Genomic DNA, 24,718 nt, shown 5'->3' on the forward strand with positions numbered 1-24,718 from the left:
TTTTTATAAAGAATTATTTTTTTGGGGGCAATTTCAGATTATCTGGAAAAACCACATCTGTGTCGTGGCGACAGACCCCTTAGACCTGGCCCCGCGATGGAAAATAGCAAAGATGTCTTACGCCTGGATAAACTTTGTTCCAGGGGTTCTGGTCCGGTAAAACATCGGGGCGGGAAGTTGTTGTGCCAGGGGAGATTGAGGTCGTGGTCAGCACATCCATTCACATGCATCGTCAACAACATCGCAACATCGTCAATTCAAGCTTAAGAATGCAGAGAAAAAAACATTCGAACGAGGGCATCCCAAATAATATAACTAGGGTATCCGTAATCCGATCCAATACCTTAGTTACATCACCCTCCTAAAGACTTCTGTACGACATCTTATGTAGAGCGCCTTCCTCTCCCAAAATTTAGCAGGGCCGCAGGACTTAGTCAATATCAGTCGTAGCGGGTTGGTTTTAGCTCTAGGTCGTTTATCTTGTTGGTATTTGTAATTGCTGTATAGAGTAGAGTTAGAAAAATGTGGTTTGGGGAGAATTGGTAACACTTCGCCTGCGCGAGGAGAAATGTTGTGTGCCTGGAGGAACTCCAGGTTCCTTAGGTCGAAAATGCCATGGCCTGCTCCAAGCACGAACCAGTTTCTTTCCTTTTTCGGACATGTCCCCACTGAAAAACCGGCGTCATTTTGAACCTGTACTGTCGACTTCTCACTGTAGAGTTTTGGTTTTTTCTCCTTTCGATTTCTCTCGATGGCATCTCGATGTCTGGCGTCATCTGCATTCTGCTTCCTTGAATCAGCATCTCGCAGTTGGTCTTGGCGGTGGAGGTGCACGGACTATTTGATGCTTTGACACCTGGCCAATCGGATCGCCGGAGAAAAGCCGCTAACCCGCACTTGGCATCAGGACCCCTGTGTCTCGCTGCTTCGCTCCTGCTTTTGCATGCCTCCGTCGCGCATTCCTTGACAATCACGAACACGAACAAAAAATTCGGATTTCTGTCAAAAAGTGGCGAAAGATGAGGTTTGCAGGGTCAACATCTATTATGGGTTGACTATACTACTAGAGCGACGCACCCGCTTCTTCGTCAGCAGCTTCAGTCTGCGCTGATTCGGCCATGACGTCCCATTCCTGGAACCACGACGACAGAGAACAACGTCAACATTGCCAAGATTGTCAAGATTGCCTGGCTCAGCAGGAAGGATACAAGCAAGGCCTACGGCTCGATGGTCGTCTACCCGACGAAGGGTAGCGAAGCAAATTGCTTCTTTGACGCACAAAATACACGGAACCTATCAGCTCTGTGAGATTACGCCACAGAGGTTAATCTTTACGGGATCTGATTACTGAAGCCCCTAGATGACGATATAGCTTACTGGAGACTCAAGAATGCGGCGTCATACATCGGCGATGAGGTCAAACCGGTGCTAGAGGCCACCTTTTTTACACCACGGTGCTCTAATTTCGCAATCCAAGGAACTCAATACGTTCTTTCCATCCCGATTTTCTGACCTAAACTACAATCATCTCCTGATACTGTTTATAATTCCATTGCAGTCAAGATGGCTTCTTCTTCCGCCTCTGTCGTTTACCCAATACCCCCACTACCAAACAAGCGAGACCACGGCGCGACTGGCGGAGACCTCATCGTCACCTACCACTCCGACTTGGCCCAATGCGAGATCCTGCCAACCGGCTCCCGCTACACAAGCGCGGGAAACTTCAAAGCCGGGACCTTCCTCCCATTCATCCAACCCACCTTCATCCACGACCTCTATCCACGGCTCCTTAGCACCGAAGATGAAGAGAGCTCGGGGCTGCCAGTGATACTCTCCATGTTTAACACAGAACCGAAAGCAACAACACTGGAAGAGGATTGGGAGAAAAAATGGTTCACCATAGCCGCCCGACTTTTCCCGAACAAACTTGCCTTCGAAGGCGTAGCAGTCAACGGATGGGAGACAGACGATCCCCAATCCGTGAAGGTTACCCTCGCAATGCCGCGTGATGGTGGTTTAACCATGCCATCACTATGACTCGCAATGGACGCTGACGCATCCAAGGATTATCCCCCGGCGACTCGCTAACCCCGATGAAACGGTCCCCTGGCCAGGCACATCAGCACGTGTGTCCCTTACCGGCCCCGTCGATCTGGATACATTCCATCTCGTGGACACAGCCTGGCCGGAACCACCCACCAAGGCTGCAGTGTTTGTCAAGCTGGCCTCGTATTTGCAGCCGGAGAACGACTGCCCCCCTCACAAAGGTATCCACGTCTGCCACGTCCTCCTCATCTTCCCCATTGAACAACAACCGTGGAAGTCGTTAGCCGGCTGGATGCGAACAGCTGTCAACCCATTTCCAAGAGGATCCTGGATCGCATGCAACGGTCGCCTCCTAGGAGTTCTAGATCGAAACCTCATCCAAGGCCCTCAGCTCATCGACACAAGCGTTCGCATCCCAGTCATTCTCCCAGACGACTGGGAGTCTATTCGACAAAGCAGCTTAACCGCTCACAACACGACACCCTTACGACTTAGCACAATACCTACAACACCACGCTCAACCGGTCCGCAAGGAATCACGAGCTGGAACCCATTCTCCTCGCCCGTTGGCGGCCAAAACACGTTGACAAATAAACAGAAAAACCCGGCACGGCCCCGGAAGCATCCGGATAATGAGGCAACCGAGCCATCGGCCATCCTTGACGCACCATCGAACTCAACCACAACCAACGCCGAGCCAGTGCTTACAATTCCAAGCTCAGGTATGACTTCCTTCCAGCTCGCTAACTAGGCTAACCACAAAGATACTGGTCACACCAACGACGGTTCAGACACAGAGCAATTGTTGGAAGATCAACTCGCTCCGGTTGACACCACCCCAACAAAAAAGAGAAAAAAGCAAACCTCTCTCGAGTCAATCAGAAGCAAGAGGTCTACAGCGGGAAAACAGAGGGCGCGACTGTCCGATTAGACGCTAGTCTGACTGGAGAAGCCACCTTTCCTTACTTTCCCAGCATTCGTCAATAACCATCATGAAATGGAAAAAAAAGACAATTACATCGTTGACTCCGCTATGAGGCCTACCTGCGGCCGGCAAGTTCCTCCAGGCTCCTTTGGCGTGCCCGCGCGCAGCGGGCACGGTCACTCCTGTAATCATCAAAGTCGTCGGAAATGAAGTTGTCGAGCCGCGACAAAAGTCCGCGCAAACGACGTTATCACTCCATCTTCAGCTGCATCATTCAAATTAAAACGAAAGCCCGCATGGCTCAGTGGTAGAGCGTGTCACTAGTAAATTCTCTATGACAAGGTCACTAGTTCGATTCTGGTTGTGGGCAATAGTAACATTGCACATCTGTTTAATCTTTTTGCCCCTTTCTCCTCTTGTCAACCCCACCACCTCCTCCCAAGAACTCAATTTTTTTCCACCAAATTGTAGCGTACAAACTATACAATAAACAACCCGCCTACCCATGAATGTGACACACCGCACCACAATATCCGAAACCTGAGAACCATCCCCCCACACGCACCTGTGACCGGACCGCCCTAGGTCCCAACCCCTAACTCACACAATCAGGTACCCAGGTACATGTACTTGCCTCACTCCCAACCAACCCGCATCACCCACCACTCACCATGAAACCGCCTCACACCACACCACCACCACCACCACCACCACCACCAACTACTACCACTACTACTACCACCACCACAGCAGCACCAATCCCCGACGCCGTTCTCCGCGCCGTGCACGCCTCCGACCAGGCCATGTACCCCGTAGCGCTGCCCTACGCGCGGCTGCGCGCCTGGGTCGATGCCTGTCCCGACCTGTCGGTGTGCTTCTTCCGTGCGGGCGTGGGCGATGGCGATCAGGGTTCGTCGGCGCTGGGTGGTGGTGGTGGTGGGCCGGTTGGGGGGGCTGGGGCGGTTGGGGCGGCTGCTGTGGAGGGGATGGCGCCCGTGGTGGGGGTGGTTGTTGTGTTACCGTTGCGGAGGAGGTGCTGGGCGGATTTGTTGGGGGGTAGACTGAAGGAGGTGGATGTTGAGCCGGGGAGTGCGTTTGCGGGGGATGGGTCTGGGGAGGAGGAGGTGGGGTTGCATGTTTATCATATTGAGAGGTTTGATGCTGGAGGTGTGGGAGCTGAGAAGAAAAGGTTTTGTGAGCTTGCTTTGGAGGAGGTGATGAGGAGGGCACAGGCTCGGAGGGGCTGGAAAGTGGTGGGGATGTCAGGTGCGTTGGACGGAGCTGGCGAGGGTGATGGCGGCCGTGCTGACATTCATTCATTCACAGCGCTCACTGCGACGCCGGCCGGGAAGAGGGCGTTTGGGAGACTCGGTTTCACGCCGACAGGCTACACGGAGTTGTTTGTCCTGAAGACGTCACAGCAAACATCACAAAGCGACATGGGTAAGGGGCTGTTGGAGATGGTGTGCCTCTACCCAGGCGACGACAGTCAAACTGCCAAGCTACCTGGTGCCGGTGACATTGTCTCGGCGTCTGAGATGACTGTAAATTACAACGTGCTGCCCGGCGCGGCCCGCACTTGACTCAAGCAACCAAGGAACTTGATTCGATCTTGTCAAGTGCCAGCCTCATTCGACTCGCAGGCTGCAGCAAATTTCGTTTCACACAGTTCGGCGAGCTGAGGTCCCCGTTCTCGCAGCTTTCTACGACACACTCGGGAAACAAACGTACAGTTACGTACTCCTCAAGGCCTAAACTAGACTGGGAAGAAACCAAGACAAGCCGCCAAAAAGGATGAGCAGGCCGGGGACAGTGAGCAGAACAGCGGCCAGCAAAAGTGAGGTCCTACCCGGAATCGAACCGGGGTTGCCGGAACATTCTGAGGGGATCAGAATCCGGAGTGATGACCGCTACACTATAGAACCATGACTTCTGTGTTGTGCGGTGCGGTGTGGGAAATCTCTTCAAGCTGTGGGCCGCTGAGCCATGGCAAGTTGGGTGCTCCACTGTAGGGTTTGATCCGACTCCACTCATGAACAGCTTCATCGTCCCCCGTGGCCTACTCGGTAACCTAGCGACTTGGAAAAGCTGCCAGACGAATGTGAAGTTAGGTGATGAGCTGGGCCAAGCTGACGCTCGAACCTCTCAATATGGGGGGAGTGTTCCTATTTGAACAGCAGTCTTTTTCTATTTGGACAGTAAAGGTCCGTGCCCGTACTAAAATTGCATGCGCCCACACCACTGTTGCCACTATTACACACCTAATTACAGTGCAAAGTCCTGGCACATGACATACCTGTCAATTGAAGACAGCAACAACACCAAGACTTCGTCATTCGCGATCGCGAGGTCATTTTCTTCCGTTTTTCCGTAGCGGTGGTGGTGGTGTTGTGGGGGTGACAGGTGGTGGTGAGGTTGGCGGAGGCGGTGATGGTGGGCGCGATGGAGATTTGCGTGGTGGAGAGGACGCGGCTGCGTTGGCTGCTGCTGCTGTCGTTTTGGGTGTCGGCGTTGGTCAGGGTGGATAGAGTGTGATTTTGTATAAAGATATCCTTTCCCAGTGTCTTACACTGTATTTTGGTGTGTGGGTGTGGCAATTGCGATTTTGGGGGTAAATCTAGCTAGTAATGTGGACTTTACTGTCCAAATAGAGAAAAACTCCTGTTCAAATAGGAAGACTCTATGGGGGACTTGAATACGAAGGTACGAATGCAGCGACGGGGTGACTTCCATCACTGCCTTCAAGTAATCAAGTTCTTCGACGGCCTGAAGGGCGAAAGCCTGCGGTGCGAAGATCACCCTAACGACGAAGAACATAGTCTCCTCTTCACGAGCGTCCGTTCTAGAGGTTGGCGTGGGCCGACGCCGACTGTCAAGAGAACGCTGTGGCGTAGCAGATGTAAGCGTACATACAAATCGTTGTTAATGTGGGATAAACGATATGGATCAAATGACTCGGACCAGCACATCGGCGCAGATTCTGGCTCTCCCAGGTGAGAAAGCCAAATGTGCAAGCCTTCTTGTCCACTATGGGCGATGCGAGGTGTCGCCCTGGCGTTCAACTTAGAATTCCAGATTGGCTCAAGGTAAGCGCTGGGTCATCGGGCGGACTCCGGAGCTCGTGGGCCGTGCCCTCCAATCCACATCCTAAACTGCTAAAGTCTGAAGATCAGAAATGACAACATAGATGGTTTGGATGTTGTAATCAATCAGTCCCCCTTTGTCTGAGTCCCAAGTTCTTTATTGGTGAGCCCGTCGTGATGGCGACTTTCGCAAACTAAGTTCCTGTTACTGTTGGGAGGAGCAAATTCTCCGGGCAGGCTCTCTCTCCCATGGAGTCCGAATTCAATTCGGGGTTCCGTTGGTAAAGCCAGAGACATGCAAGTCTCCGATCTCCGGTAGGACCTCAGCTTGAGGTCTAGAAACTCCAAACTTGAGAGGGATCCTTTGCGTCGGTGACATTGTGTGAGTTAGTAAGATTGCGACCATCAGCTAAGGTGTTCTCGACGGTAATACCCGCATGTCTGTAAACAGAACAGGTCTAACATTACCCAATTTTGACAGTCAGGCATGTCGTGTAGCTGTGACAATGGAAAAGCAAGCAAGGAATTACCCGATGCAGTGATTCCACGTAATCACACTGCATGGCAGAGGGTGAAGGAATCCGGCCGATTTGGCGAACCGAGGACCGACCTGTTGCCACTGCGATTGGTGCATAAGTGAAATAGGCGGCGCCCTAGCTCCTGCAAGCTGCGAGGTCCCGTCCTGTTTATTGTCGATTTGTGATCGGGTTGGAGACGACCCGATCAAATTTGATGCGGATTCCCGAAGATGTGAGAAGGTCGCACTTTCCTGTCAACAAATTGGCTCTGTTGTAAGACAACGGAGATACTCAGCTGGTCTGAGGTTGTCCGAATTTAGTTTCTGGCCTGCATCCGGAGTTAGTTGGGGAGGCCGCGGGAGTTGAGTCTGCGGCCTGTTCTAGGCGGCGGCGAGTTGTGGCTGAGACGTTGAGGCCGGCAGGCGCAACTTCATGTTACCAGCGCAGCGTCCAACCACCATCTAAATCCCGTCCACATTAAACCACACGACACGCCAAAATAGGGTAAATTATCTCTACCTGTCTGAGCTCGCAGTTGTAGAGTACGGTGAGAATCAGCTGATTGCACGCCATCTTTTGGAAAAGAGGTTCAGTCGGAACTACTGCGAATCAGTGCGATTACTAGTTGTGGCAGAAACGCTTGTTCAGCTTTTGATGATCATCAACATGACCAGATGCAGTTTTACCACACCTTTGCTCATCTGCAGTGTCACAAGCGGCCCGAAACAGCGAAAACGCTACATGGATGCCCGGTCACTCTGAAGACCTGGAACCCAGCAACATGGATTCCTGCGACCAAGCTCCGCTGGGCATGGTCTTGGACCTAATCTAAGCATGTAGGTCTGAGAGCTTACTTGTGTCACACATATTGTCCGGAACTCCAAAAGCGGAAACAGGCCTGTCGATGAGTGGTGATGACCAGCACACCAACCAAAGGATCGTGAGGAGCCGTCCTAACTCAGACAACCGGAGGCAGATCGCAAAGGTCAATAGTGGATGGCCCGAAGAAAACCTTGACTTGACGGAGATGTGTATATAACAAGCCCTTCCTCCCCTTCATTGCCACCCAAATTTCTCTCATCAGCAACAGCTTCAACTCAGCCCTTCTACACTTCAACCCCTTCAAACAAACAACATCACCCGCTTTTTCCAAAGCACCGCCAACACAACCATCAAAATGCAGTTCACCAGCCTCTTCACCATCCTGGCCGTTGCCATGACCGCCTCCGCCCTCCCCTCCGAGGTCGCTCCCCGCCTCGGCGGCATCACCTCCTGCTCCAGCCAGTCGGCCAACGTCTGCTGCGATGGCCTCGCCGCCTGCCTGGTTACCGCTCTCGGCGAGAGCTGCGAGGGTTCCTCCTACTGCTGCGAGACCAACGCCGTGCAGGTAAGCCACTCCGCACTTCATCCTAGCCCCAACCCTCCCCCTTATATCCCCCGCTGGAACTAACACACCTCCCCCCTCTCTCCACAGGGCGGTCTCGTCAACGTCAACGCCCTCAACTGTGTTGAGCTTCTCTAAGCGGTTTCACCCGCTCCCCACCCCACACTCCCCGGCCCACACCAACCAGACCACCGAGGTTCACAACAACGCCCAGGGAAAAGAACAAAAAAAAAAAACACGGCGGGATGGCGCGCGCCTGGAACAGAGACGGATCAGCACACGAGATCCAATCCAGCCCCACACACCGCCGCGGCGCGCGCCGCCCCGTCCCCAAACGAACACGGGGGCTTGTCAGGAAGGAAAAGACCGGGGGGGCACCTCAAAAAACAAAAGGCCAAGGCAAGGGTGTACATAGCCCGGAGGGGCAACAACCTTGTTTTCTCTCTCTCTCTCCCTCTCCTTTGGGTCGTCTTTTCAACGCTGGGCGCAGCGCCTCCTCCCTAGGTACGGCGGGGCGTCGAAGGAGATAATGCTCGGGATTTTTCCTTTTTCCTTTTCTCGCAACTCTGGTTTTGTCTCTCAGGCCTGGGGGGCTCAACTAGCCACGCTCGTTCACGAAGATAGGTACAGGTAGTACATTCTGGGTAATTTAATAATTTGTGCCGGCCATCTGCTTGGTTCTCATTGCGGTTGCTATTGTGAAGTGTTCGTGTTTTGAGGACGGGTATAAACCCACCTAGTTAGCATCTTGCAAGCGGCACTCCAAATTTATTTTGGACACCACTAAGATCAAGCCTCTTGATGAACCAACACCGGGAACCAAGATTAAGCAGCTCATCATAATGTGCTGGCACAGAGTTCAAACGTAAGATGTTTGCTAATTCATGGTGAGCTTGTTGTAATACAAATTGCCAAGAGCTGGGAGTGCAAGAGAGCTCCAATGTGACTGCAGTCGTCTCCGATGTAACAAACAAAGGGCAAGCAAAAAAGCTTGAGGCAAGATTGAATGGAAAAAATGCAACGTGTATTGTGACAAATGCAGGAAGCTCTCGCCATATTGGCTTGCTAACTCGGATATCACTTGGCCCATCTCGTGGCTCGCAGCAGCACAAGCACCGGGTTGCACCAACCCCGGCACCATCCAGGGCACCATTCCAAAAATCTCCAAATGCGCCTTGCTCAGAAATCCGGCGTTCCAAAATTGGTGCTGTCGGTGCCACTGCTTCATGTTAGGCCTGTACGTCACTGATGACGTCGTTCTGGAGAACGGGGTCGGCGGGTTTGTCGACGGTGTCGGCGGTGTCGACCGCCTGGCCATTGCAGAAGAAACCATTCTCAGCCATCCAAGTTGCGGTCCACCACGGCCGGTGCTGAAAGGTTGCAATCTCCAGCTGCTTCGCAATCCCTTGTTTGTTCTTAACCCTCTGTTGGGTCTCTGGCGAGGTGGTGGCATAAAGAGAGCCGACAATCCGGTGGTATGCCTCTCGAGCCGGGCCCATCTCTCCCACACGCCGCAACTTATCAGCCGTGATAAACTCATCATTGGGCGGGATGCCTCGAGCGAGCTGAACCAGGGGCGTTGGCCTCCAGTCCCTGTCGGAGAGCCACGCTGGTCTCGCATCGTAGGTTTCGTACGCGGGGATGACGCTCACAGACTCCCAGTCGACGACGGCAGTGAGCTTGAACGTAACAGGGTCGAGGAGGAGATTGTGCTCTGAAAGATCGTCATGCCAAAGGATACCAACATCTTCGGGTCCGTTATCGTGCGGGACGAGGCGCGGTACCAAGGCCTTGAGCTGCTCAAAAAGCTCGTACACACGGTCCTTGTTTTTGTCTAATTCCCGGTCATTCTCGCAGTACCAGGCCGCCCCTTCAACGGGAGATAGCTCCCGAAGTCGTCTTTCGAGCAGTTCCAACCGCATATCAACCAATTCCCGGGTTGTTTCGAATGGCCCACGGGAGCCAGGGTAGTACACTCGCTTGTCGAAGAAGAAGTCTTGGGCGACGATGCGGCCAAGAACAAAACGGCCGCCAGGGCCGATGTCTTTATCCACAACCTCGTCGTCATTACCTTCCTTGACTGGGGACGAGACATTGCGAGGAAGAACTTGGTCGGAAACGTCAGCAAAGTAAAGACTGCCAAACTTGCTGAATCGCAGCGCAACCAGCTGTTTGACATGGACTGCAAGTTCGGCAAACACCTTAACTCTGGCAGCATCGGGCATGGCACCCCACAATGTACGCAGGGGCTCGCCGGGCATCATCTCCATCAAGACCCATTCGTATCCGAGCTCGTTGGCGTCGCTCGAGGAGAAGGCAATCACCCGGGGAATGGGCATCGTAGTGTGCTGCCGGACATATTCCATTGTCGCAATCTCGCTCTCGGTCTTGAAGAAGGGCTCGACAGGAATAGAGACTCGAAAGATGTAGGATTTCTCCCAACTGGCGTGGGTGAGGCTGTACAGACGATTGAAGGTCCCTTTGGCGAAGTATTGGATCTCGGCGTTTGCAAACTCGGGGAATTGGTGCGTCAGAACTTGGCGGATGTTGCTGACCCAAACATCGTGATCGTGGTCGTCGGGCCAGTACCGCTCAAGATATCCTTCATCTTCATGGCTCCTCCAGTATCGGTGGAGGTCATCGGCGGGCGGGTAAGACTCGTGAGTCTGGGAAACACGAATTGGGAAATCGAGGTCGATAGATGCTAAACCCATTGTATCAATAGGCGCCTGCCGATGATTAACTAGAACACCCTAATCTGTGCCGAGGAGAGTTTCCAAGCTTTCGTGGGAGAAGGAAGTGGGAAGGAGGGACAGGGTTGGTGAAGTTGTGGATTACGGCTGCCAACCTTTCAAATTCAGCGCGGCGCAATCTAGGAAGGTTGAGTGCTGCACGCCAGTAGCTCTTATACTCCAGAACGTGCCTTCCTCACCTTGTGCAAGGGCGACATCCGACGATAAGAATTGCCCGAGTTCTCCCGTCCGATTTCCGGCGCTGTTGGTCACTCTTCAGGGAGCAGTGAAGATGCTGAACTTGGGAGCTAAAAAGCAACCACCCGTCTTTATCATGGCACAGTCACAGGAAACCAGAGTAACAATGTCTGACATCGTCAGGTGTGATACAAGCAGGAGTTTGGTGTTTGAAGCTTGCAATCCCCATACCATAACCTGCAGCTTGGGCACGCCTTGGTTCTTGTGCCAATTCAGTATTGTCACCCTGTATCTCCATATCGACAAACCAACAGATCCCAAGGTATCCATGGTTGTACTTTGGTGCTGCTGGCACTGGCTAATTTGCTAGGTTTGGGTACCACCAATCACTCAGAGAGGTGCCCTTCACAACCTCTTGCTCCTGCATTGCTGGCTCAAGAAAGGTCACGCCTCTGGACAACCACGTTGTTTGAAACAGTTCCGGAACACTGAAGATTGTAGATAACCCATGCGGCAGAAAGCCACATGAAATGTGGAATCACAAGCGAGGTGGGTGTCAGAAAGTGTAGAAAAAAAAAGGTGGTGTTGATGGCTGCTAAGTGCTTTGTGAGAGTGACTAGACCCAGGGGATCATGCTCTCCAACGAGGAAATGTGGAATGCCATCAATGGACTGGCTGTGGATCCCAACCCACCCAAAGGCCCGCGCCAGTCTTGATATTTATTGGACTTGGCGATGCGCAACATTCAGTATAAATCATCAGGAGTACCCTAAAGAGACAGTGGACCACTTCCTATTCCGATGCACAAAATGGACAGCGTACCGAACAGAGATGCTCAAATGTACAGACACTCAGAGAAGCAATATTTCCTTCTATCTGGGAGGGAAATCGCCGTTGGACAAGAACGACTGGACTCCTAACATGGCAGCTGTTCGCGCAACCATACATTTTGCAATGGCGACGGGCCGACTCGACACGAACGGACCACAGGCCGACTAAACCACCTAACCCACCACACCCGATAGCACCGATACCCTCACCTCGTGACGCAAATAACAGGCATCGCTTCAGCCGCCGAAGATAGGACGCTGAACACTTGGAGAATCGCCTTCAAGCCAGCCTACTAACAACCCTACTCACCCACGAGAATCCGCAGAGAAATGGAAATCAGAACGGATTGTATGAACTAGAATGAACTTTACGGGCTTCAAGGAGACCCGGACATATCTTGGGAAATGTATAATCAGACTGTAATAGCTGCCCTCTCGGTTGACCCGCCGGGCGTTAATAAAACTACCTACCTACCATCAGGAGTACCTCCACTAGAGAGAATCGCAAATCGATGAGACGTCCGAGCAACAGTGAGCTCAAGGTGCTCCACAAGGGGCATCATTTGGCTGACTTGGGTTTGTTCAAGGTGAGATGAATTTAGTGACAGTTCTCTATTAAATTACAGTCTATCCCATCACTAGGTCTATGCTATTTTCCCCAAGCCCCATGTCATGCATTGTAATATCCAACGTCTTTCGAGTTTAATCAAGACCTCCCGAGAAGCCCATTCGATGTGGTAGCCTTGGTAGCGATCGCTATGAAACCACCGACTAGGCAGATGACGCCGCTAAAGATGGTCACCTCCAAATATCCACCATACTTTTCCAGCAACACCCCGTTTACCGGGGGGCCGACCAAGGTCGCAGTCGCTGCAATCGCCATCCCCATCCCCATGTAAGTGCCGAGGTTGCGGGGATCATCTGTGCAGATGGAGAGAGCCGCCATCGAGCCGGAAATGATGGTGCCGGACGAGAAGCCGAATGCGATGGCATAGACCACCAAGCCTGCGACGCTCGTGGCGGTGTTCATGCACAAGACGATAACAGCCGTAAGGATGCCGCCGATACCGAAGATTGTGAGCTTTCCAAATTTGTCGGCGAGGATACCGGGGATGATCCGCCCAAACGTGGACGCACCGTTGACAATGGCTAGCAGGTAGGAGGAAAACGTGGGCGAGATGCCTCTCGAGATGGCGTAAGATGGGAGGAAGAACAGTGGCGTAAACATGCCGATGAAACAACACCACCCGGCGGCGATAACGAGCAAGAACCGGAGTTGCTTGAAAGCCTCGGGCAAGAAAAAGTTCGTCTTCCGCGGCGGGAACCTTGCGGTGATGGCGAAACATGAGAATCCCAACAACGGCGTGATCACAAAGGCCATGATCCTAACCGACCACCCGAAGCTAAGCGTCGAGTCGTTCAGCATTTTGGACAGGGCAATCGGAAAGACAATACCGCCGATCGAGCTGCCTGAAACCACCAAACCGATCGCGGCGGCCCTCTTCTTGTCAAAGTACTGCGACACCGCCGCGAAGGCCGGCACCTGCATGACGCTCATAGCCAGGCCCGTCAGCACGCCCTGCGCGAGCATGAACTGCCAATATTCCTTGCAGATGCTAGTCATCATGAGGGCAAAGACGTAGAGCACGGCACCGGGGCGGATGACCCAGGCACCGTAGCGGTCGAAGAGCGGTCCCGCGACGAGGCCCCCGGCGAACTGAATGAAGGACATGAGTGAGCCGATCCAGGCGACGTTGTCGGGCGGTTGGTCGCGCAGTTGGTGCGCCATGTAGTAGGCCTGGAACACGCCGAACGAGTTCATGAAGCCTAGGCATGAGAAGAAGATGCATGCCGCGCCGGCAAGGACGAGCCAAGCGCGGGCACCGCCGTCCGGGGCGGGAGGGAAGGCACCCGGCCCGGGCTCGGGGAGGGCCGCCTTGGCGGATTCTGTGTCGGTTGTGGTGTCTTGCGGGTTCGGGTTCTTTTTCTCGTCATCCTGAGGTTGGAGGGTAGGAGACCCATGTGGGCTTTCTGTCGCGCCCATGGTGTTTTAATGTGATAAAAATATGAGATGATCGGCAAACACTGAAGTATCGGAGGTTTGGGAATCTAGGATGGTCTGGGGAACCTGGGAGCTGCAATCCCTGGGATGAATGAAGTAGGTATCAATGAAATTCCAAGAATAACGCCCCCGATTCACACCGTCTCAGGTCGAAGAAGGCTTGACCAAAGTCACCTAGCGTCAGTGCGGGCAGTGATGATCGATAAGATCTGATTAGCTGACTTATAAACGAGGCGCAACAATGTTTGACTTGTGAGGAACACACGACTAATATACTGTGTTCTGCGCTTGCATTCCGGAGCTAACACGGTGATCCGACTCCCAAGTCCGAGACTGCAAGGGCAGGGTCGCTTCCGATTGCGTATTGTCCCAACCGCTGTGTTGTTGATGCGAGTTGCCTCATCTCACTCTTCCGGGGGACGGACTCGGTTTTCGGACTCGGTGTTTTGTGGGGTGGATGGTAGGGCTGGCCAACCAGGAGGAAGGATATGGGGCATCTTGTCTCCATTTCAATCACGAACACGCTGACCTGATCCTTCAGATCCACAAAATGCCGATTGTTGCTTTCGCAAAACACACAAAAGCCGTCCACCCCCCTCTGTCTCCGAAGCATTTCCCGAAATTTGAAAACGTCTCGACAAGGTTGGGCACAGCGTGAGTAATCTGAAAAGTCAGGAGCGGTCGGGGATTTCGCGTGATGGAGCCACAGAGACGCCGAAGAAGGCCTGCAGTGTAAGTTCCCCCCCGGACATAACTGAGGCACCTAAGAACGGGCATTTCAGATTGGGTGGACCCTCGGCGAACCCTTTTTGTGTCTCCGGTCACTTCTAATACCTCTTCACCATACACACTGACTGCTGTGGTTGTGTGGGCCTTCGTTATTCGGTACGATTGTTCAACCGGGCTAACAAATCAACAGCTCCTGCATCCTCTGCCGAAGGCGCAAAATCCGATGCGACCGGCAAACGCCGTGTAGCAACTGCACCAAGTCCAAGAATGCTACCTGCATCTATAGAGATGATCCGCGGGCTCCACGGAGGCAAAATCCCTTAGAGACGGCACAGCCAAACAGACCCGAAGTTGTGCCAAGTCGGACCCCCTTAACACCGAGCACTGGAGGCTTCTCCGGAGAGCAGGACCATGTTGAACCGCTGAATTCCGAGCCATCTCGGCCGACAAGGACTGACGCCGTCACGTCACCTAGGAGATACACTATCTGTAAACGGGCTTATGGAATCCGCCAGGCCGCAAAAGAGAGGGCAGCAGCGGAGCAGGCCGCGTCGGCAGCCACAAGCAGCCCCTCGGCCAACACGCCGGTCTCGACCTATCACAAGAATTCCTTGGTTGAGACCAAGACGATAAACTTTGCTGGCAACTTTTACTTCCACAGCGAACACCGTCTCGCCGGCCATCCCAAGGCTGTCACGAGGAGTGTCACGCACAAGACACGGTACTTTGGGCAGAGCCATTGGGTCAATGCTGTGGGCCAGGTAGGAAAACTCTCCGCCCCTTGGTGATCGGCCAAATGCTGACTCCTCCCAGCTCAATGATATGTTTGATGTCATCGAGTGCCATCTACGTGACGACAGCGCGTCAAAGGCACTAGAAATCGAGAAACGATGCAAGGCTTTAGGCAGACTCATCAAATCCCGCCGGGCACCCCCTTGGCCTTGTCCACCCTCGCCCAACTTGCCCTCCAGAGCCATCTCCGATGCTCTGGTCGAGTGCTATCTCAACTCTAGCGAAGCGGTTCTCCGAGTCCTACATATCCCCAGTTTCCGACGCGACTATGAAGCCGTCTGGGACCCCAACAACAGCAACCCCGACCCTGCTTTCCTTGTTCAGCTCAAATTAGTCCTGGCCATCGGCGCCACGACCTTCGACTCCACCTTCTCTTTACGCCCATGCGCCATGAAATGGACATACGAAGGACAGACATGGCTGTCGGCGCCCGAGTTCAAGTCCCGATTGGGCCTCCCGGCTTTGCAGAGCAGCATCCTACTTCTGCTCGCCCGCGAGGCAACAGGCGTGGGTGAAGACATGGTCTGGGCTACGATCGGAACCACACTCCGTATAGCGATGTATATGGGCCTGCATCGTGACCCTGAGGGTTTGGGCCCAAAGTCAACCACGCCGCTGGTCGCCGAGATGCGCCGCCGTTTGTGGAACACGATCCTTGAGCTCACGCTACAATCAAGCCTGAACTCTGGCGGGCCACCGCTCATTAACATAGAGGATTTCGACACGGACCCGCCGGGGAATTTTGACGACGACCAGCTCATTAACCACGGAAGTGAAGTACCCGTCCCCAAGCCATACGGCCAGTTTACCCAGTCCACCATGGCCATCACTCTCCGCAACTTGTTCCCTCAACGGCTCGCCATCGTCAAAAGCCTCAACGACCTCTCCTCCACGGGTGCCTACCCGGATGCGCTCAAGCTCGATGCCGATCTTCGCGAAGGATACAAAACCCTCACGCGGACTCTCCAGGCGTGCAAAACATCCACAAGAGGCCCGTCCGACCTCGAGCTCCGCGTCGTCGACCTCCTTCTGCGCCGTTACTTCCTTGCCCTCCATATTCCCTTCTTCGCCTGCGGCCTCCAGGAAACCACATTTGCCTTCTCCCGCCGCGTGGTCGTCGAGTCCGCGCTGCGCCTCTGGCGCGCCGTCTTCCCAGTCCCCCTGTCGCTAGACGACGACGCCAAGGCCGAGTGGGATCCCCTCCAGCGCATCGCCGTTAGTGGGTCGGGCTTCTTCCGCATCGTGGCCATACAGGGTTTCGTGGCCATCGCCATCGAGCTGAAGACGCTCCTGAAGGAGGAGGAGAGCTTTGGCCTCGGGCCCGTCGAGCTCAGGCCGGACCTGCTGGCGGCGCTGCAGGACTACAAGGTGTGGTCCTGGTGGAGCATGGAAACGGGCGAGACCAATACCAAGGGGTATCTGGTTGCATGCATGATCTACGCACAGGTGGATGCCATGAGGAGGGGCCTGAGCCACGAAGACACCGTGGCCTACGTGGTCAAATCCGCTGAGGATGCCGAGGAGAAGTGCCTTGCGTTGTTTGAGCAGCTCGAGGCTAGCACTCGTGAGACTCAAGAGGCGGTAAACTCTGCGATTGATGAGGCCGTGGGTGGGGCTCTGGATTTATCGCCAGATTTTGGGGTAGAGGGTTGGGACTACATGGTGAGCGATGTTGGGACTGGGGGGGGTGGGTGAAGACGCGTTGCTGATCTTATTACAGGTACCCGAAGCTCTGTATGATCCGGCCAGCCAGGATCCCATAAACTGGGTGTTCCAGTACGGTCTTGCTTGATCGATCGTGTTAGACTTCGATCGAAACGTCTACTAGTAGTGCTGCTATGACCCAGCTCGGCCCCCACTCAACCAACTATCATCGCCTTTGCCGAGCAGACGTCGCCATGTACAACGTCTCGGCCGATGGCCAGCCACGAACGCCACACCCTTCTTGTCGCCCCACTCGGGCAATTTCGAGTGCCTATGTTGAGAATGCCACCAGTCGGTCCGGAAATTTGGCATGACAATATCGCCACACCTCCTTTCAGCGGAACTGCTACCCTATCAATGCCTAGCGTTATGTCTTGGTACCAGGCGGTGTAGTACGACGGGACATGATTGTTCTATCTGGCCCGCTTCGGTTATCATGCGCCGTAGTTTCCCGCCGGCTTTACCCGATACCGTCGCACATCAGCGAGGCTGAGCATCCAGCTCACGCACCTTTCTGGATCAAAAAGCAAGGCCCTTATCAGAGAGTCTGCATTATTCAGACATGATCGCTCAAGTGATATTAATACACCCAACCTTTTTGGCTAAAATAAGCTGCTTCTTGGCCAGGGATCGTCTTGTGGATGACGCAAGTGGTTTGAAAGAATTGGAACCCAGTGACGTTCTTCTTGACGACTCTCAACCCAAGCCTCAAAAGTTCACAACACTGATTAAACCACCGTCGGATGTTGTCTATCCGCATGTATGTTTGCGTGTACACGTACGTACACAAAAAAGGCCAACGTTGCTGGTTGGGCAGCATTTCTAGCGCCACTACTGCCCAACAGAGCCGACCCCTCCCTCGTTGTCACCACACAAAACGCGGGCGCTTCTTTGTTAAATTGGAATCGTTTCCGGTCCCCAAAGCCTTTACCCCCAATTTCAAGATCCAGATCACATTCAAGATACAGATTTTATATACGAGCCGCATCTTCAATTTATTCCCAACTTGACTCTCTACACCCCGTCACCATCAACTGAGCACATCGATGACCATGCTCTCGTTCAGCACCGGCACCCATCCGGGAATCCAACCCCACTCCCACCGCGACCATGACCTGACCCTCCACCACGACCCCTTCCAAACGCTCTACGACTCCCTCGCCAACCTCACCCTAAACATCACCACATCCCCCGCAGCAGCACCCGACGACAACAACCACTACACACACCAAACCACAACCACAGCAGCCCACCAACCCCCCACTTCGGCATTGGCATTGGCCTCTCACCACAGCCCCCAACAATCCCCCATCATCCCCCGCCACCACCCTCCCCCTCCTCCCCATCACCCCGCTCTTCCCCCCCGGCCCCAACGTCATCTTCGCCCACTCCTCCTTCTTCTCCCGCTTCACCCCGGCCGGCACCTACCCGGAGCTGCCCACCCCCGCGCGCGTGCGCGAGCAAGCCCTCCGCCTGGGCCTCGTCTCCGCCGAAGGACAGGACGATTCGCAGGCGGGCGCAAAGCTGGTGCCCTTTCCCGAGCTGGGGTTGTTGGTCAAGTACGGCCCGGAGCGGGTCGCGGGGGGTGGATACCCGGCGTATGTGGGGGGCCGGGTTGGGGTGGCGGCAGCGGAGGGGAAGGCGATGAGTTTGGCGCGGCGGACGTTGTTGGATTTGGGCGTGCCGGCGGGGAGGGTGCCCGTGCCGGAGGTGTTTGGGTGGCGGCGGGATGTGGAGACCGGGGAACGGTTTGTGTATATGGATTTGCCGGAGGGGGAGGTGTTGGAGGATAGGTGGGCGGGCTTGAGTGAGGTCGAGAGGGAGGGGGTGTGTACCCAGTTGAGGGAGGTGGTCGGGGAGTGGAGGCGGTTGAGGTTGGGGGGGGTGGGGTTTGTTGGTGAGTTTGCTGCTTCTTCCTCGTCTTGTGGCTTGTTTTATGTGTGGTTTGCGGTGTGGATGCTGACTTGATGGCGTAGGGAGCGTTGATAATGGGCCGTTGCAGGATGAGGTCTTTCATCGCTGCGCGTTGGCTGGTGCTCCGCCTGCTGGTCCGTTCCCGACGGCCACGGCATTCCACGACTATTTTGTCGCGATGGCGGTCACCGTGTCCCGGAACCGACATGCAGGCGCCGGGGATGGGCAGCTCCGCTACACGCCGCACCATCTGTTCCCAGACAATGTCCCTGTCGTGTTCACGCACGGGAGCCTGCACCCACGAAACATCATCATCTCGGCCGGGCCAAAACCGCGGGTGGTGTCGATCCTCGGCTGGGAACAGGCTGGGTGGTACCCCGCGTACTGGGAGCTGTGCAAGGCTCGTGCGGAGTGCTCACGGCGGGGGAGGCTCGGGGGTTGGGAGAGCAAGTATCTGTCGTGGATTCTGGACACTGATGCGCTGAACAGCGAGATGGGTGGCTGGAACGTCACTGCGCTGTGCCAGTACTGGGATTATTTCGTTGGCTTGATGTAATTATCGGCTGGAATGTACATATCTGGGAGCCGAAATGCTCACCTACCTTTCAGTCTGGTGACTGGATTCTGGCGCGAGTGTCAAAATACAATAAATTCAACATACCTAGTGACGGTGCCGGCCGCCGAGATGGGTGTTCGAAGTCCCGTTGCCGCGTTGACGACAACCAAAGGTCCCTTCTAGCATGTAAATAAAGAGGTCCTCCAATGCGCTAAGAGGGTCTAACCACCCCCCTGGGTGGTCCCAAAGCAATATTGCGGCTAGCCGACCCAAAATACGTACGGACGGGGTTAGACAACGCAACATCTCACAACCTACCTCTACGGAGGAGAGCATTTCGGACAACTCTTAGTACTGTGTATTGTTCGAGCTTGTAACCATTGCTATGGGCGTATGGTCTAGTGGTATGATTTCTGTTTTGCAAGGAAATTTCTTGAATACAGACGGTCCCGCGTTCGATCCGCGGTACGTCCATTATCTTTTGCACCACTATTCTTTTTTCTTTTTTCTTTTAGATCTTGCTTGCAAAGCAAACGTAGCTGTGTTTAACATCATTTGAATGAGAACAAATAAATACTAAAAATGCTAGTTATGACAGTTTGGGGCACCGCCGCACAACCGCATGCGCCCTCACATTGAGCCACCGGAAGCTAGAGGATATGATAACAGAGTACGAAGTAAAAATCATGGCATCGGCCCTCAAACTTATCATTTCTTGGCAGAATTGTCACGGAAATAGGTGGTTTCAGACTTCTCAGCCTCAGTATTAGATACTTATTAGTAAAGATTCGTTAACACAAGGAAGGCTAGCCGGCAGTTGAGATTTGGTGGAGAATTCTATCTGTCGCCTCCACTTGCCACGTTCGGTACTCTTTTTTATCAAGAATGGAACAGGGCTCGAGATCCAGGTCGGCGTTACGCTCAGCTCCTTCGGGCCATTCCTCCTGAGCCATGTTTCGAATAAATCACGACGAGGTGGCATCCCCTGGTTCTGGGAATGTTCAGTGATCGCGCCAGTGGGGCCACAATGCTACCAAGTTAGAAGCGTTCCAGTAAGAGAAAAGAAGCTTACCGGGCTGGCTGTTCAGGCCAGGGCCTCCCAGGGGGGAGACAACATGGCATCGTATTTGCAGATCTGACGATCGAAACGGGAATCATATTGACAGTTGGCAGACCGTTGTCGTCGTTTTCACACCAAACGACCAACTCGGGCACTTCAAGAGCCTGTCAACCATGATGTTCCATGTTCTATGGCAGTCAGAGCGTGACAAATTACCATATGCCGTCGCTATCCAGATGATTGCAGCATCAGTATCTCTCCCCATGGTTCATTTCTTTTGCATACAATGTGCCCTGCTGACTGTTGGCATCATGTCCATGGCCATGCCACGATTGTCTCAAATGACCCCATCGTGCCCATGTGCGCGCTTCAAAAGGGTGCCAAGATCTCCTGAAACAAACCTTCGCTTGCGGTTCGCAAGAAGCGCCGCAAAGCGACTGCGGGAACGGATCCCGTCGCCAAGCCTACCCACTCCGTCGGGAGGCACGCATGGCAACCGAGATTGGATTTGTTTTACCTTGAATCTCTGGGCTTCCAAATCGCCGTGCGCTAAACGCCAAGCACAACTTGACGACCGCCATGAGAAGGCCGGCGCTCGCCTCGGCGGCTGTTGGTGACTTGGGCCCCTGGACAACAGTTCAGGGGCCGGGAGTCAACTCCATCGGGAGACAAGGAGGATGACGGATCTGACGGGCCGTAAAGGGGAGGGGATGTCGTTGTGGTCTTCCAAGTTGAACGATAAATATGTCGGTTGGATCCCGTTGTTGAAGGCTTCGGATTCTTCCCAACCAGCCACAGTCTCTCTTTCGTGTCTGTATCGACTCTTCCCTTCCTTTCGCTTTTTGGAAAAGCATCCTGTTCTCTTCGTTTACCGCAACGACTTGACGTCCGTTCGCTATCTTTTGCAACCAAACTTGACTGAGCACCACTGCCGTTTAGACTTTCACCAACCAAAACACCACTAACACCAACACCACCACCGACCTTTTTTCACCATGAAGACCACCGGTACTGTTGCGGCTATCCTCGGCCTCGTCTCGAGCGCCACCGCCCATTACACCTTCGACAAGCTCCTGCTCAACGACCAGCAGGTCGGCGGAGACAACACCTACATCCGGAGGCACACCAACGGGTACATGCCCATCAAGTTCAAGAACCCCCCCGAGGGCTCCATCACCCCTCTCGACGCCGACTTCGCGTGCAACAAGGGCGCGACCGGCGCCCCCGAGGTGATCTCCGTCAAGGCCGGCGACAAGATCGGCCTTCGCCAGGCCTTCGGCGCCAACGGCATCCAGCACCCCGGCCCGTCGCAGGTGTACATCGCCCCCGTCAGCAACGCCAAGAGCGACGCCGGCAGCGACTGGTACAAGATCCACCAATCCCTCGTCTGCCGCGAGGGCTCCCCCGAAACCTTCAAGACCACCGCCTGGTGCAGCTGGGACGAGAATAACGTGTGGGGCGTGATCCCCGCCACCATCCCCAACGGGCAGTACCTCCTCCGCGCGGAGCACATCGGCCTGCACGGCGCGCACGACGGGCAAGCCGAGTTCTACACGTCGTGCGCGCAGATCGAGGTCACGGGCAACAGCGCGACCTCCATCCCGGGCCAGTCCACCAAGTTCCCCGGCGGCTACCAGGCCGCCGACCCGGCCGTCAACTTCAGCGTCTGGGGCCGCTCCACCTCGTACGACGTCGCCCCCGGTCCGGATGTCATCCCCGGCGGCACCATCCGCGGCTCGGCCAGCGGCGCCGGCGGCGATAAGTTGCAAACCGTCCCCGGCGGCGAGAGCAGCGAGGCGGTCGACAACAGCGACCCCACGCCGTCGCCCTCGCCCTCGCCTTCGGTTCCTGCGCCTTCGCCGTCCACCCCGCTCCCGTCCCCGACTGGTGCGCCTGTCCCGGCTCCCACGCTCCTGCCTGGCACCGGTGAGGGCAATGGGAGTGGCAAGGGTAAGGGTAAGGGCAAGTGCCAGCGCGCGTTCCCGCGCCGGGCTGCGGCGCTTTTGGTGGCGAAGAAGGATGCTCAGCAATAGAGTGTTTGTAGTTGATTTATGGGCATGGTTGTTGCCAAGGAACCTTGCATGCACATCGCCGACCCCAATCAGGGGGGAGTCGGGGGGGAAGACCGCATTATCCAACTTTTTGTGACTAGCGGTTGAACGAGAGAGAGATTTTGAGGCGGGTTCCTGCAAGCTGGTTTGCAGTTTTTGTTCATTACTTCTGTATATTGCTGTTCGCGGCTTGTATGTACAATTCATTTTGAAGCAGTCTTCAAGGCTTTACTTGACCGCGCGACACGCATTGCTTGGACCCTTTCCACACCCCAAACTTGGGATGAATTATCATTCTCAGGCAGGGCACTCATGCCAACTCCAAGTCCTCATTCCGTCGGTACTTGCTTCTACCCCGACGTCTTTTCTCACTCTGATCATCAGCCCATCCACAACCGATTTCTCTCTGCTTTCTTTCTTTTGTCACTCACCGCTTGCCCCCGGAGGCATTTGCCGTCATCCTACCTAGGCACACACGCAGTGTTGCCTAGCTAAAGCCATGTTCTTCGACGGCACCCGGGCCCTCTACCATTCCATCTTGGCCGTGACGGTTTGTGTCCACACCACTGCAATACGCTTCCTGCCTCCCAGGGCGAGGTCTCGAGGATGAAGCAACGAAGCTATAGACACCATCGGTCTCACGACGTCTCGAAATTCAAATACCTACACTGCGAACTCAACCCAGAGAACTCAATGGAATGACGCGATTACAATATGGATTCCTCAAACTCGTCTCTTGCAGACAGGCTCCAGATAATCCGTGCCGCTGTAAGAGGGGCCCCTTGCTCTGCTTGAGCTTCGAGGTCGACGAGAACGATGACACGCCCTGTGGAGCACGGGTTCGTGGGGTGCGAGAAGTCGATACGATGATATTCATCACGGCCCAACGGGGTATGGAGAGGACCAATTGCCGCATTGGAGTAGAAACTAAACGCGCCCATGGTCATCGAGGTGCTTGTATCCATGGATCCGATCCGCTTTATAACACATGGTAGGGCCGACCGGACGACAGAGCGTGAAACCACAGCAAGGCGCCGTTGTCCCGAAAAATCGTTCTGACCGATTTGCAAAACCCTCGAGGTTTGAAAGCGTGTTGAAATATGCGGGTGGTACGACCGCGCTTCGCTGTCAACCTGGCTTCCATCGAATCGCGTCCAAGGTGGGCATTCGCCACGTTCGGAAACCACCAGGCCGAGAAGCCAGTCACCCAGTGCAAATGATGTCCTGGGAGAGCTCGAGACAGGGAATTGGAGGCCTGCTTCAGGTGGATGGGAGGAGGATTACGCGTCCGGGCCATCTTTTGTCCAGATTGGTGTAAGCTCACTTGGCAGCAGATCAATCCAGCCATTCAAAATTCGTACCGAAACCTTGAAGCCAGGGCTGACTTCATCCAAGATCCAGCTCCCAACGACACCCTTTATACCCGCGTCTCTCCAACGAACGCCCAACCGCCGTGGAAAGCAAACCCTCACCTTTTCCCAAAGCCCATTCCCAATCAACACCAAAAAAGAAAAGAAAAAAACATCTCTAAAAATGCCCTCCTCCAAACCACCCTTCTCCAGCGACACCCTCCCCGACCAACCACCCCCCTCCTACGAAACCGCCATAGCACCACCAACAACAACCACAAACCGCGAAACCACACAAACCTTCTCCCCACGCCAAAGCAGCAGCAGCACCTCCACCACCTCCTCCTCCTCCCAACACGAGCGCGCCCCCCTCCAAAGCAGCGCCTACGCCGCCACCACCGCAGACGGCTACCGCGCGGCGGCGCCCATGACCGCCGCCGCCGACCAGGCGAAGAAGAAGGGGTACGGGTGGGAGATGGACGCCGAGCTGCTGGAGTCGCTAGAGAAGCATCCCGGGTGCTGTTTCAGTACGCGGGGGGGGTGTTGCTTCAGTGATACGGGCGGGTGCTGTTTTAGTGAGACGGGCGGGTGCTGTTTCTCGAGTCAGGGCGGGTGTTTCTTTTCGAGTAATGGGGGGTGTTTCTTTTTCGAGTCAGGGGGGGTGTTGCTTTGGGGCGGAGGGAGGTTGTTGTTCTGCGGAAGGGGGTGGGCGGGAGAGTCGTTGAGGGGTGGGTGATTGATGAGGTGGGTGATAGGGGGGTCTGGGGGAGGGAGGGGAGGTAGTG

General features: G+C 54.7%; 8 protein-coding genes and 3 non-coding genes across 11 annotated transcripts in view; 8 read left to right on the forward strand and 3 right to left on the reverse strand.

The window, feature by feature from the left end:
- Window positions 1–1,563: 1,563 nt before the first annotated feature.
- Window positions 1,564–4,554, forward strand: CHGG_08030 (uncharacterized protein; the record flags this gene model as incomplete). Its single annotated transcript, XM_001225685.1, has 3 exons — window positions 1,564–2,014; window positions 2,115–2,768; window positions 3,722–4,554. 3 exons carry the CDS (start codon window positions 1,564–1,566, stop codon window positions 4,552–4,554), a joined length of 1,938 nt encoding a protein of 645 aa, XP_001225686.1.
- Window positions 3,262–3,341, forward strand: CHGG_11280. Its single transcript has one exon. It is a non-coding gene; the product is annotated as a tRNA-Thr (tRNA).
- Window positions 4,555–4,811: 257 nt separating the features above from the next.
- CHGG_11285 lies at window positions 4,812–4,896 on the reverse strand. The gene has a single exon. It is a non-coding gene; the product is annotated as a tRNA-Gln (tRNA).
- CHGG_08031 (uncharacterized protein) lies at window positions 4,897–6,694 on the forward strand (the record flags this gene model as incomplete). Its single annotated transcript, XM_001225686.1, has 5 exons — window positions 4,897–4,979; window positions 5,346–5,485; window positions 5,718–5,870; window positions 5,936–6,057; window positions 6,536–6,694. 5 exons carry the CDS (start codon window positions 4,897–4,899, stop codon window positions 6,692–6,694), a joined length of 657 nt encoding a protein of 218 aa, XP_001225687.1.
- Window positions 6,695–7,749: 1,055 nt separating this feature from the next.
- CHGG_08032 (uncharacterized protein) lies at window positions 7,750–8,094 on the forward strand (the record flags this gene model as incomplete). The annotated part of the gene is made up of 2 exons (XM_001225687.1): window positions 7,750–7,959; window positions 8,047–8,094. The coding sequence occupies 2 exons, from the start codon at window positions 7,750–7,752 to the stop codon at window positions 8,092–8,094; spliced, it is 258 nt and encodes an 85-aa protein (XP_001225688.1).
- A 1,091-nt stretch (window positions 8,095–9,185) lies between these two features.
- CHGG_08033 (uncharacterized protein) lies at window positions 9,186–10,670 on the reverse strand (the record flags this gene model as incomplete). The annotated part of the gene is made up of 1 exon (XM_001225688.1): window positions 9,186–10,670. One exon carries the CDS (start codon window positions 10,668–10,670, stop codon window positions 9,186–9,188), a length of 1,485 nt encoding a protein of 494 aa, XP_001225689.1.
- Window positions 10,671–12,422: 1,752 nt separating this feature from the next.
- Window positions 12,423–13,760, reverse strand: CHGG_08034 (uncharacterized protein; the record flags this gene model as incomplete). Its single annotated transcript, XM_001225689.1, has 1 exon — window positions 12,423–13,760. The coding sequence occupies one exon, from the start codon at window positions 13,758–13,760 to the stop codon at window positions 12,423–12,425; it is 1,338 nt and encodes a 445-aa protein (XP_001225690.1).
- A 715-nt stretch (window positions 13,761–14,475) lies between these two features.
- Window positions 14,476–19,473, forward strand: CHGG_08035 (uncharacterized protein; the record flags this gene model as incomplete). The annotated part of the gene is made up of 5 exons (XM_001225690.1): window positions 14,476–14,510; window positions 14,698–15,211; window positions 15,273–16,961; window positions 18,249–18,900; window positions 18,980–19,473. The coding sequence occupies 5 exons, from the start codon at window positions 14,476–14,478 to the stop codon at window positions 19,471–19,473; spliced, it is 3,384 nt and encodes a 1,127-aa protein (XP_001225691.1).
- A 387-nt stretch (window positions 19,474–19,860) lies between these two features.
- Window positions 19,861–19,947, forward strand: CHGG_11281. Its single transcript has one exon. It is a non-coding gene; the product is annotated as a tRNA-Ala (tRNA).
- A 1,581-nt stretch (window positions 19,948–21,528) lies between these two features.
- Window positions 21,529–22,566, forward strand: CHGG_08036 (uncharacterized protein; the record flags this gene model as incomplete). The annotated part of the gene is made up of 1 exon (XM_001225691.1): window positions 21,529–22,566. The coding sequence occupies one exon, from the start codon at window positions 21,529–21,531 to the stop codon at window positions 22,564–22,566; it is 1,038 nt and encodes a 345-aa protein (XP_001225692.1).
- A 1,551-nt stretch (window positions 22,567–24,117) lies between these two features.
- Window positions 24,118–24,718, forward strand: part of CHGG_08037 (uncharacterized protein) — a gene marked incomplete at both ends in the record, with an annotated part of 2,683 nt that continues 2,082 nt past the window's right edge. Inside the window, one exon of the mRNA XM_001225692.1 lies at window positions 24,118–24,449. Within this exon, the coding sequence (XP_001225693.1) occupies window positions 24,118–24,449 (332 nt within the window). The remainder of the gene's footprint in view (window positions 24,450–24,718) is intronic.

Source organism: Chaetomium globosum, genomic scaffold (assembly GCF_000143365.1).
Source record: "Chaetomium globosum CBS 148.51 scaffold_5 genomic scaffold, whole genome shotgun sequence".
NCBI lineage: Eukaryota > Fungi > Ascomycota > Sordariomycetes > Sordariales > Chaetomiaceae > Chaetomium > Chaetomium globosum.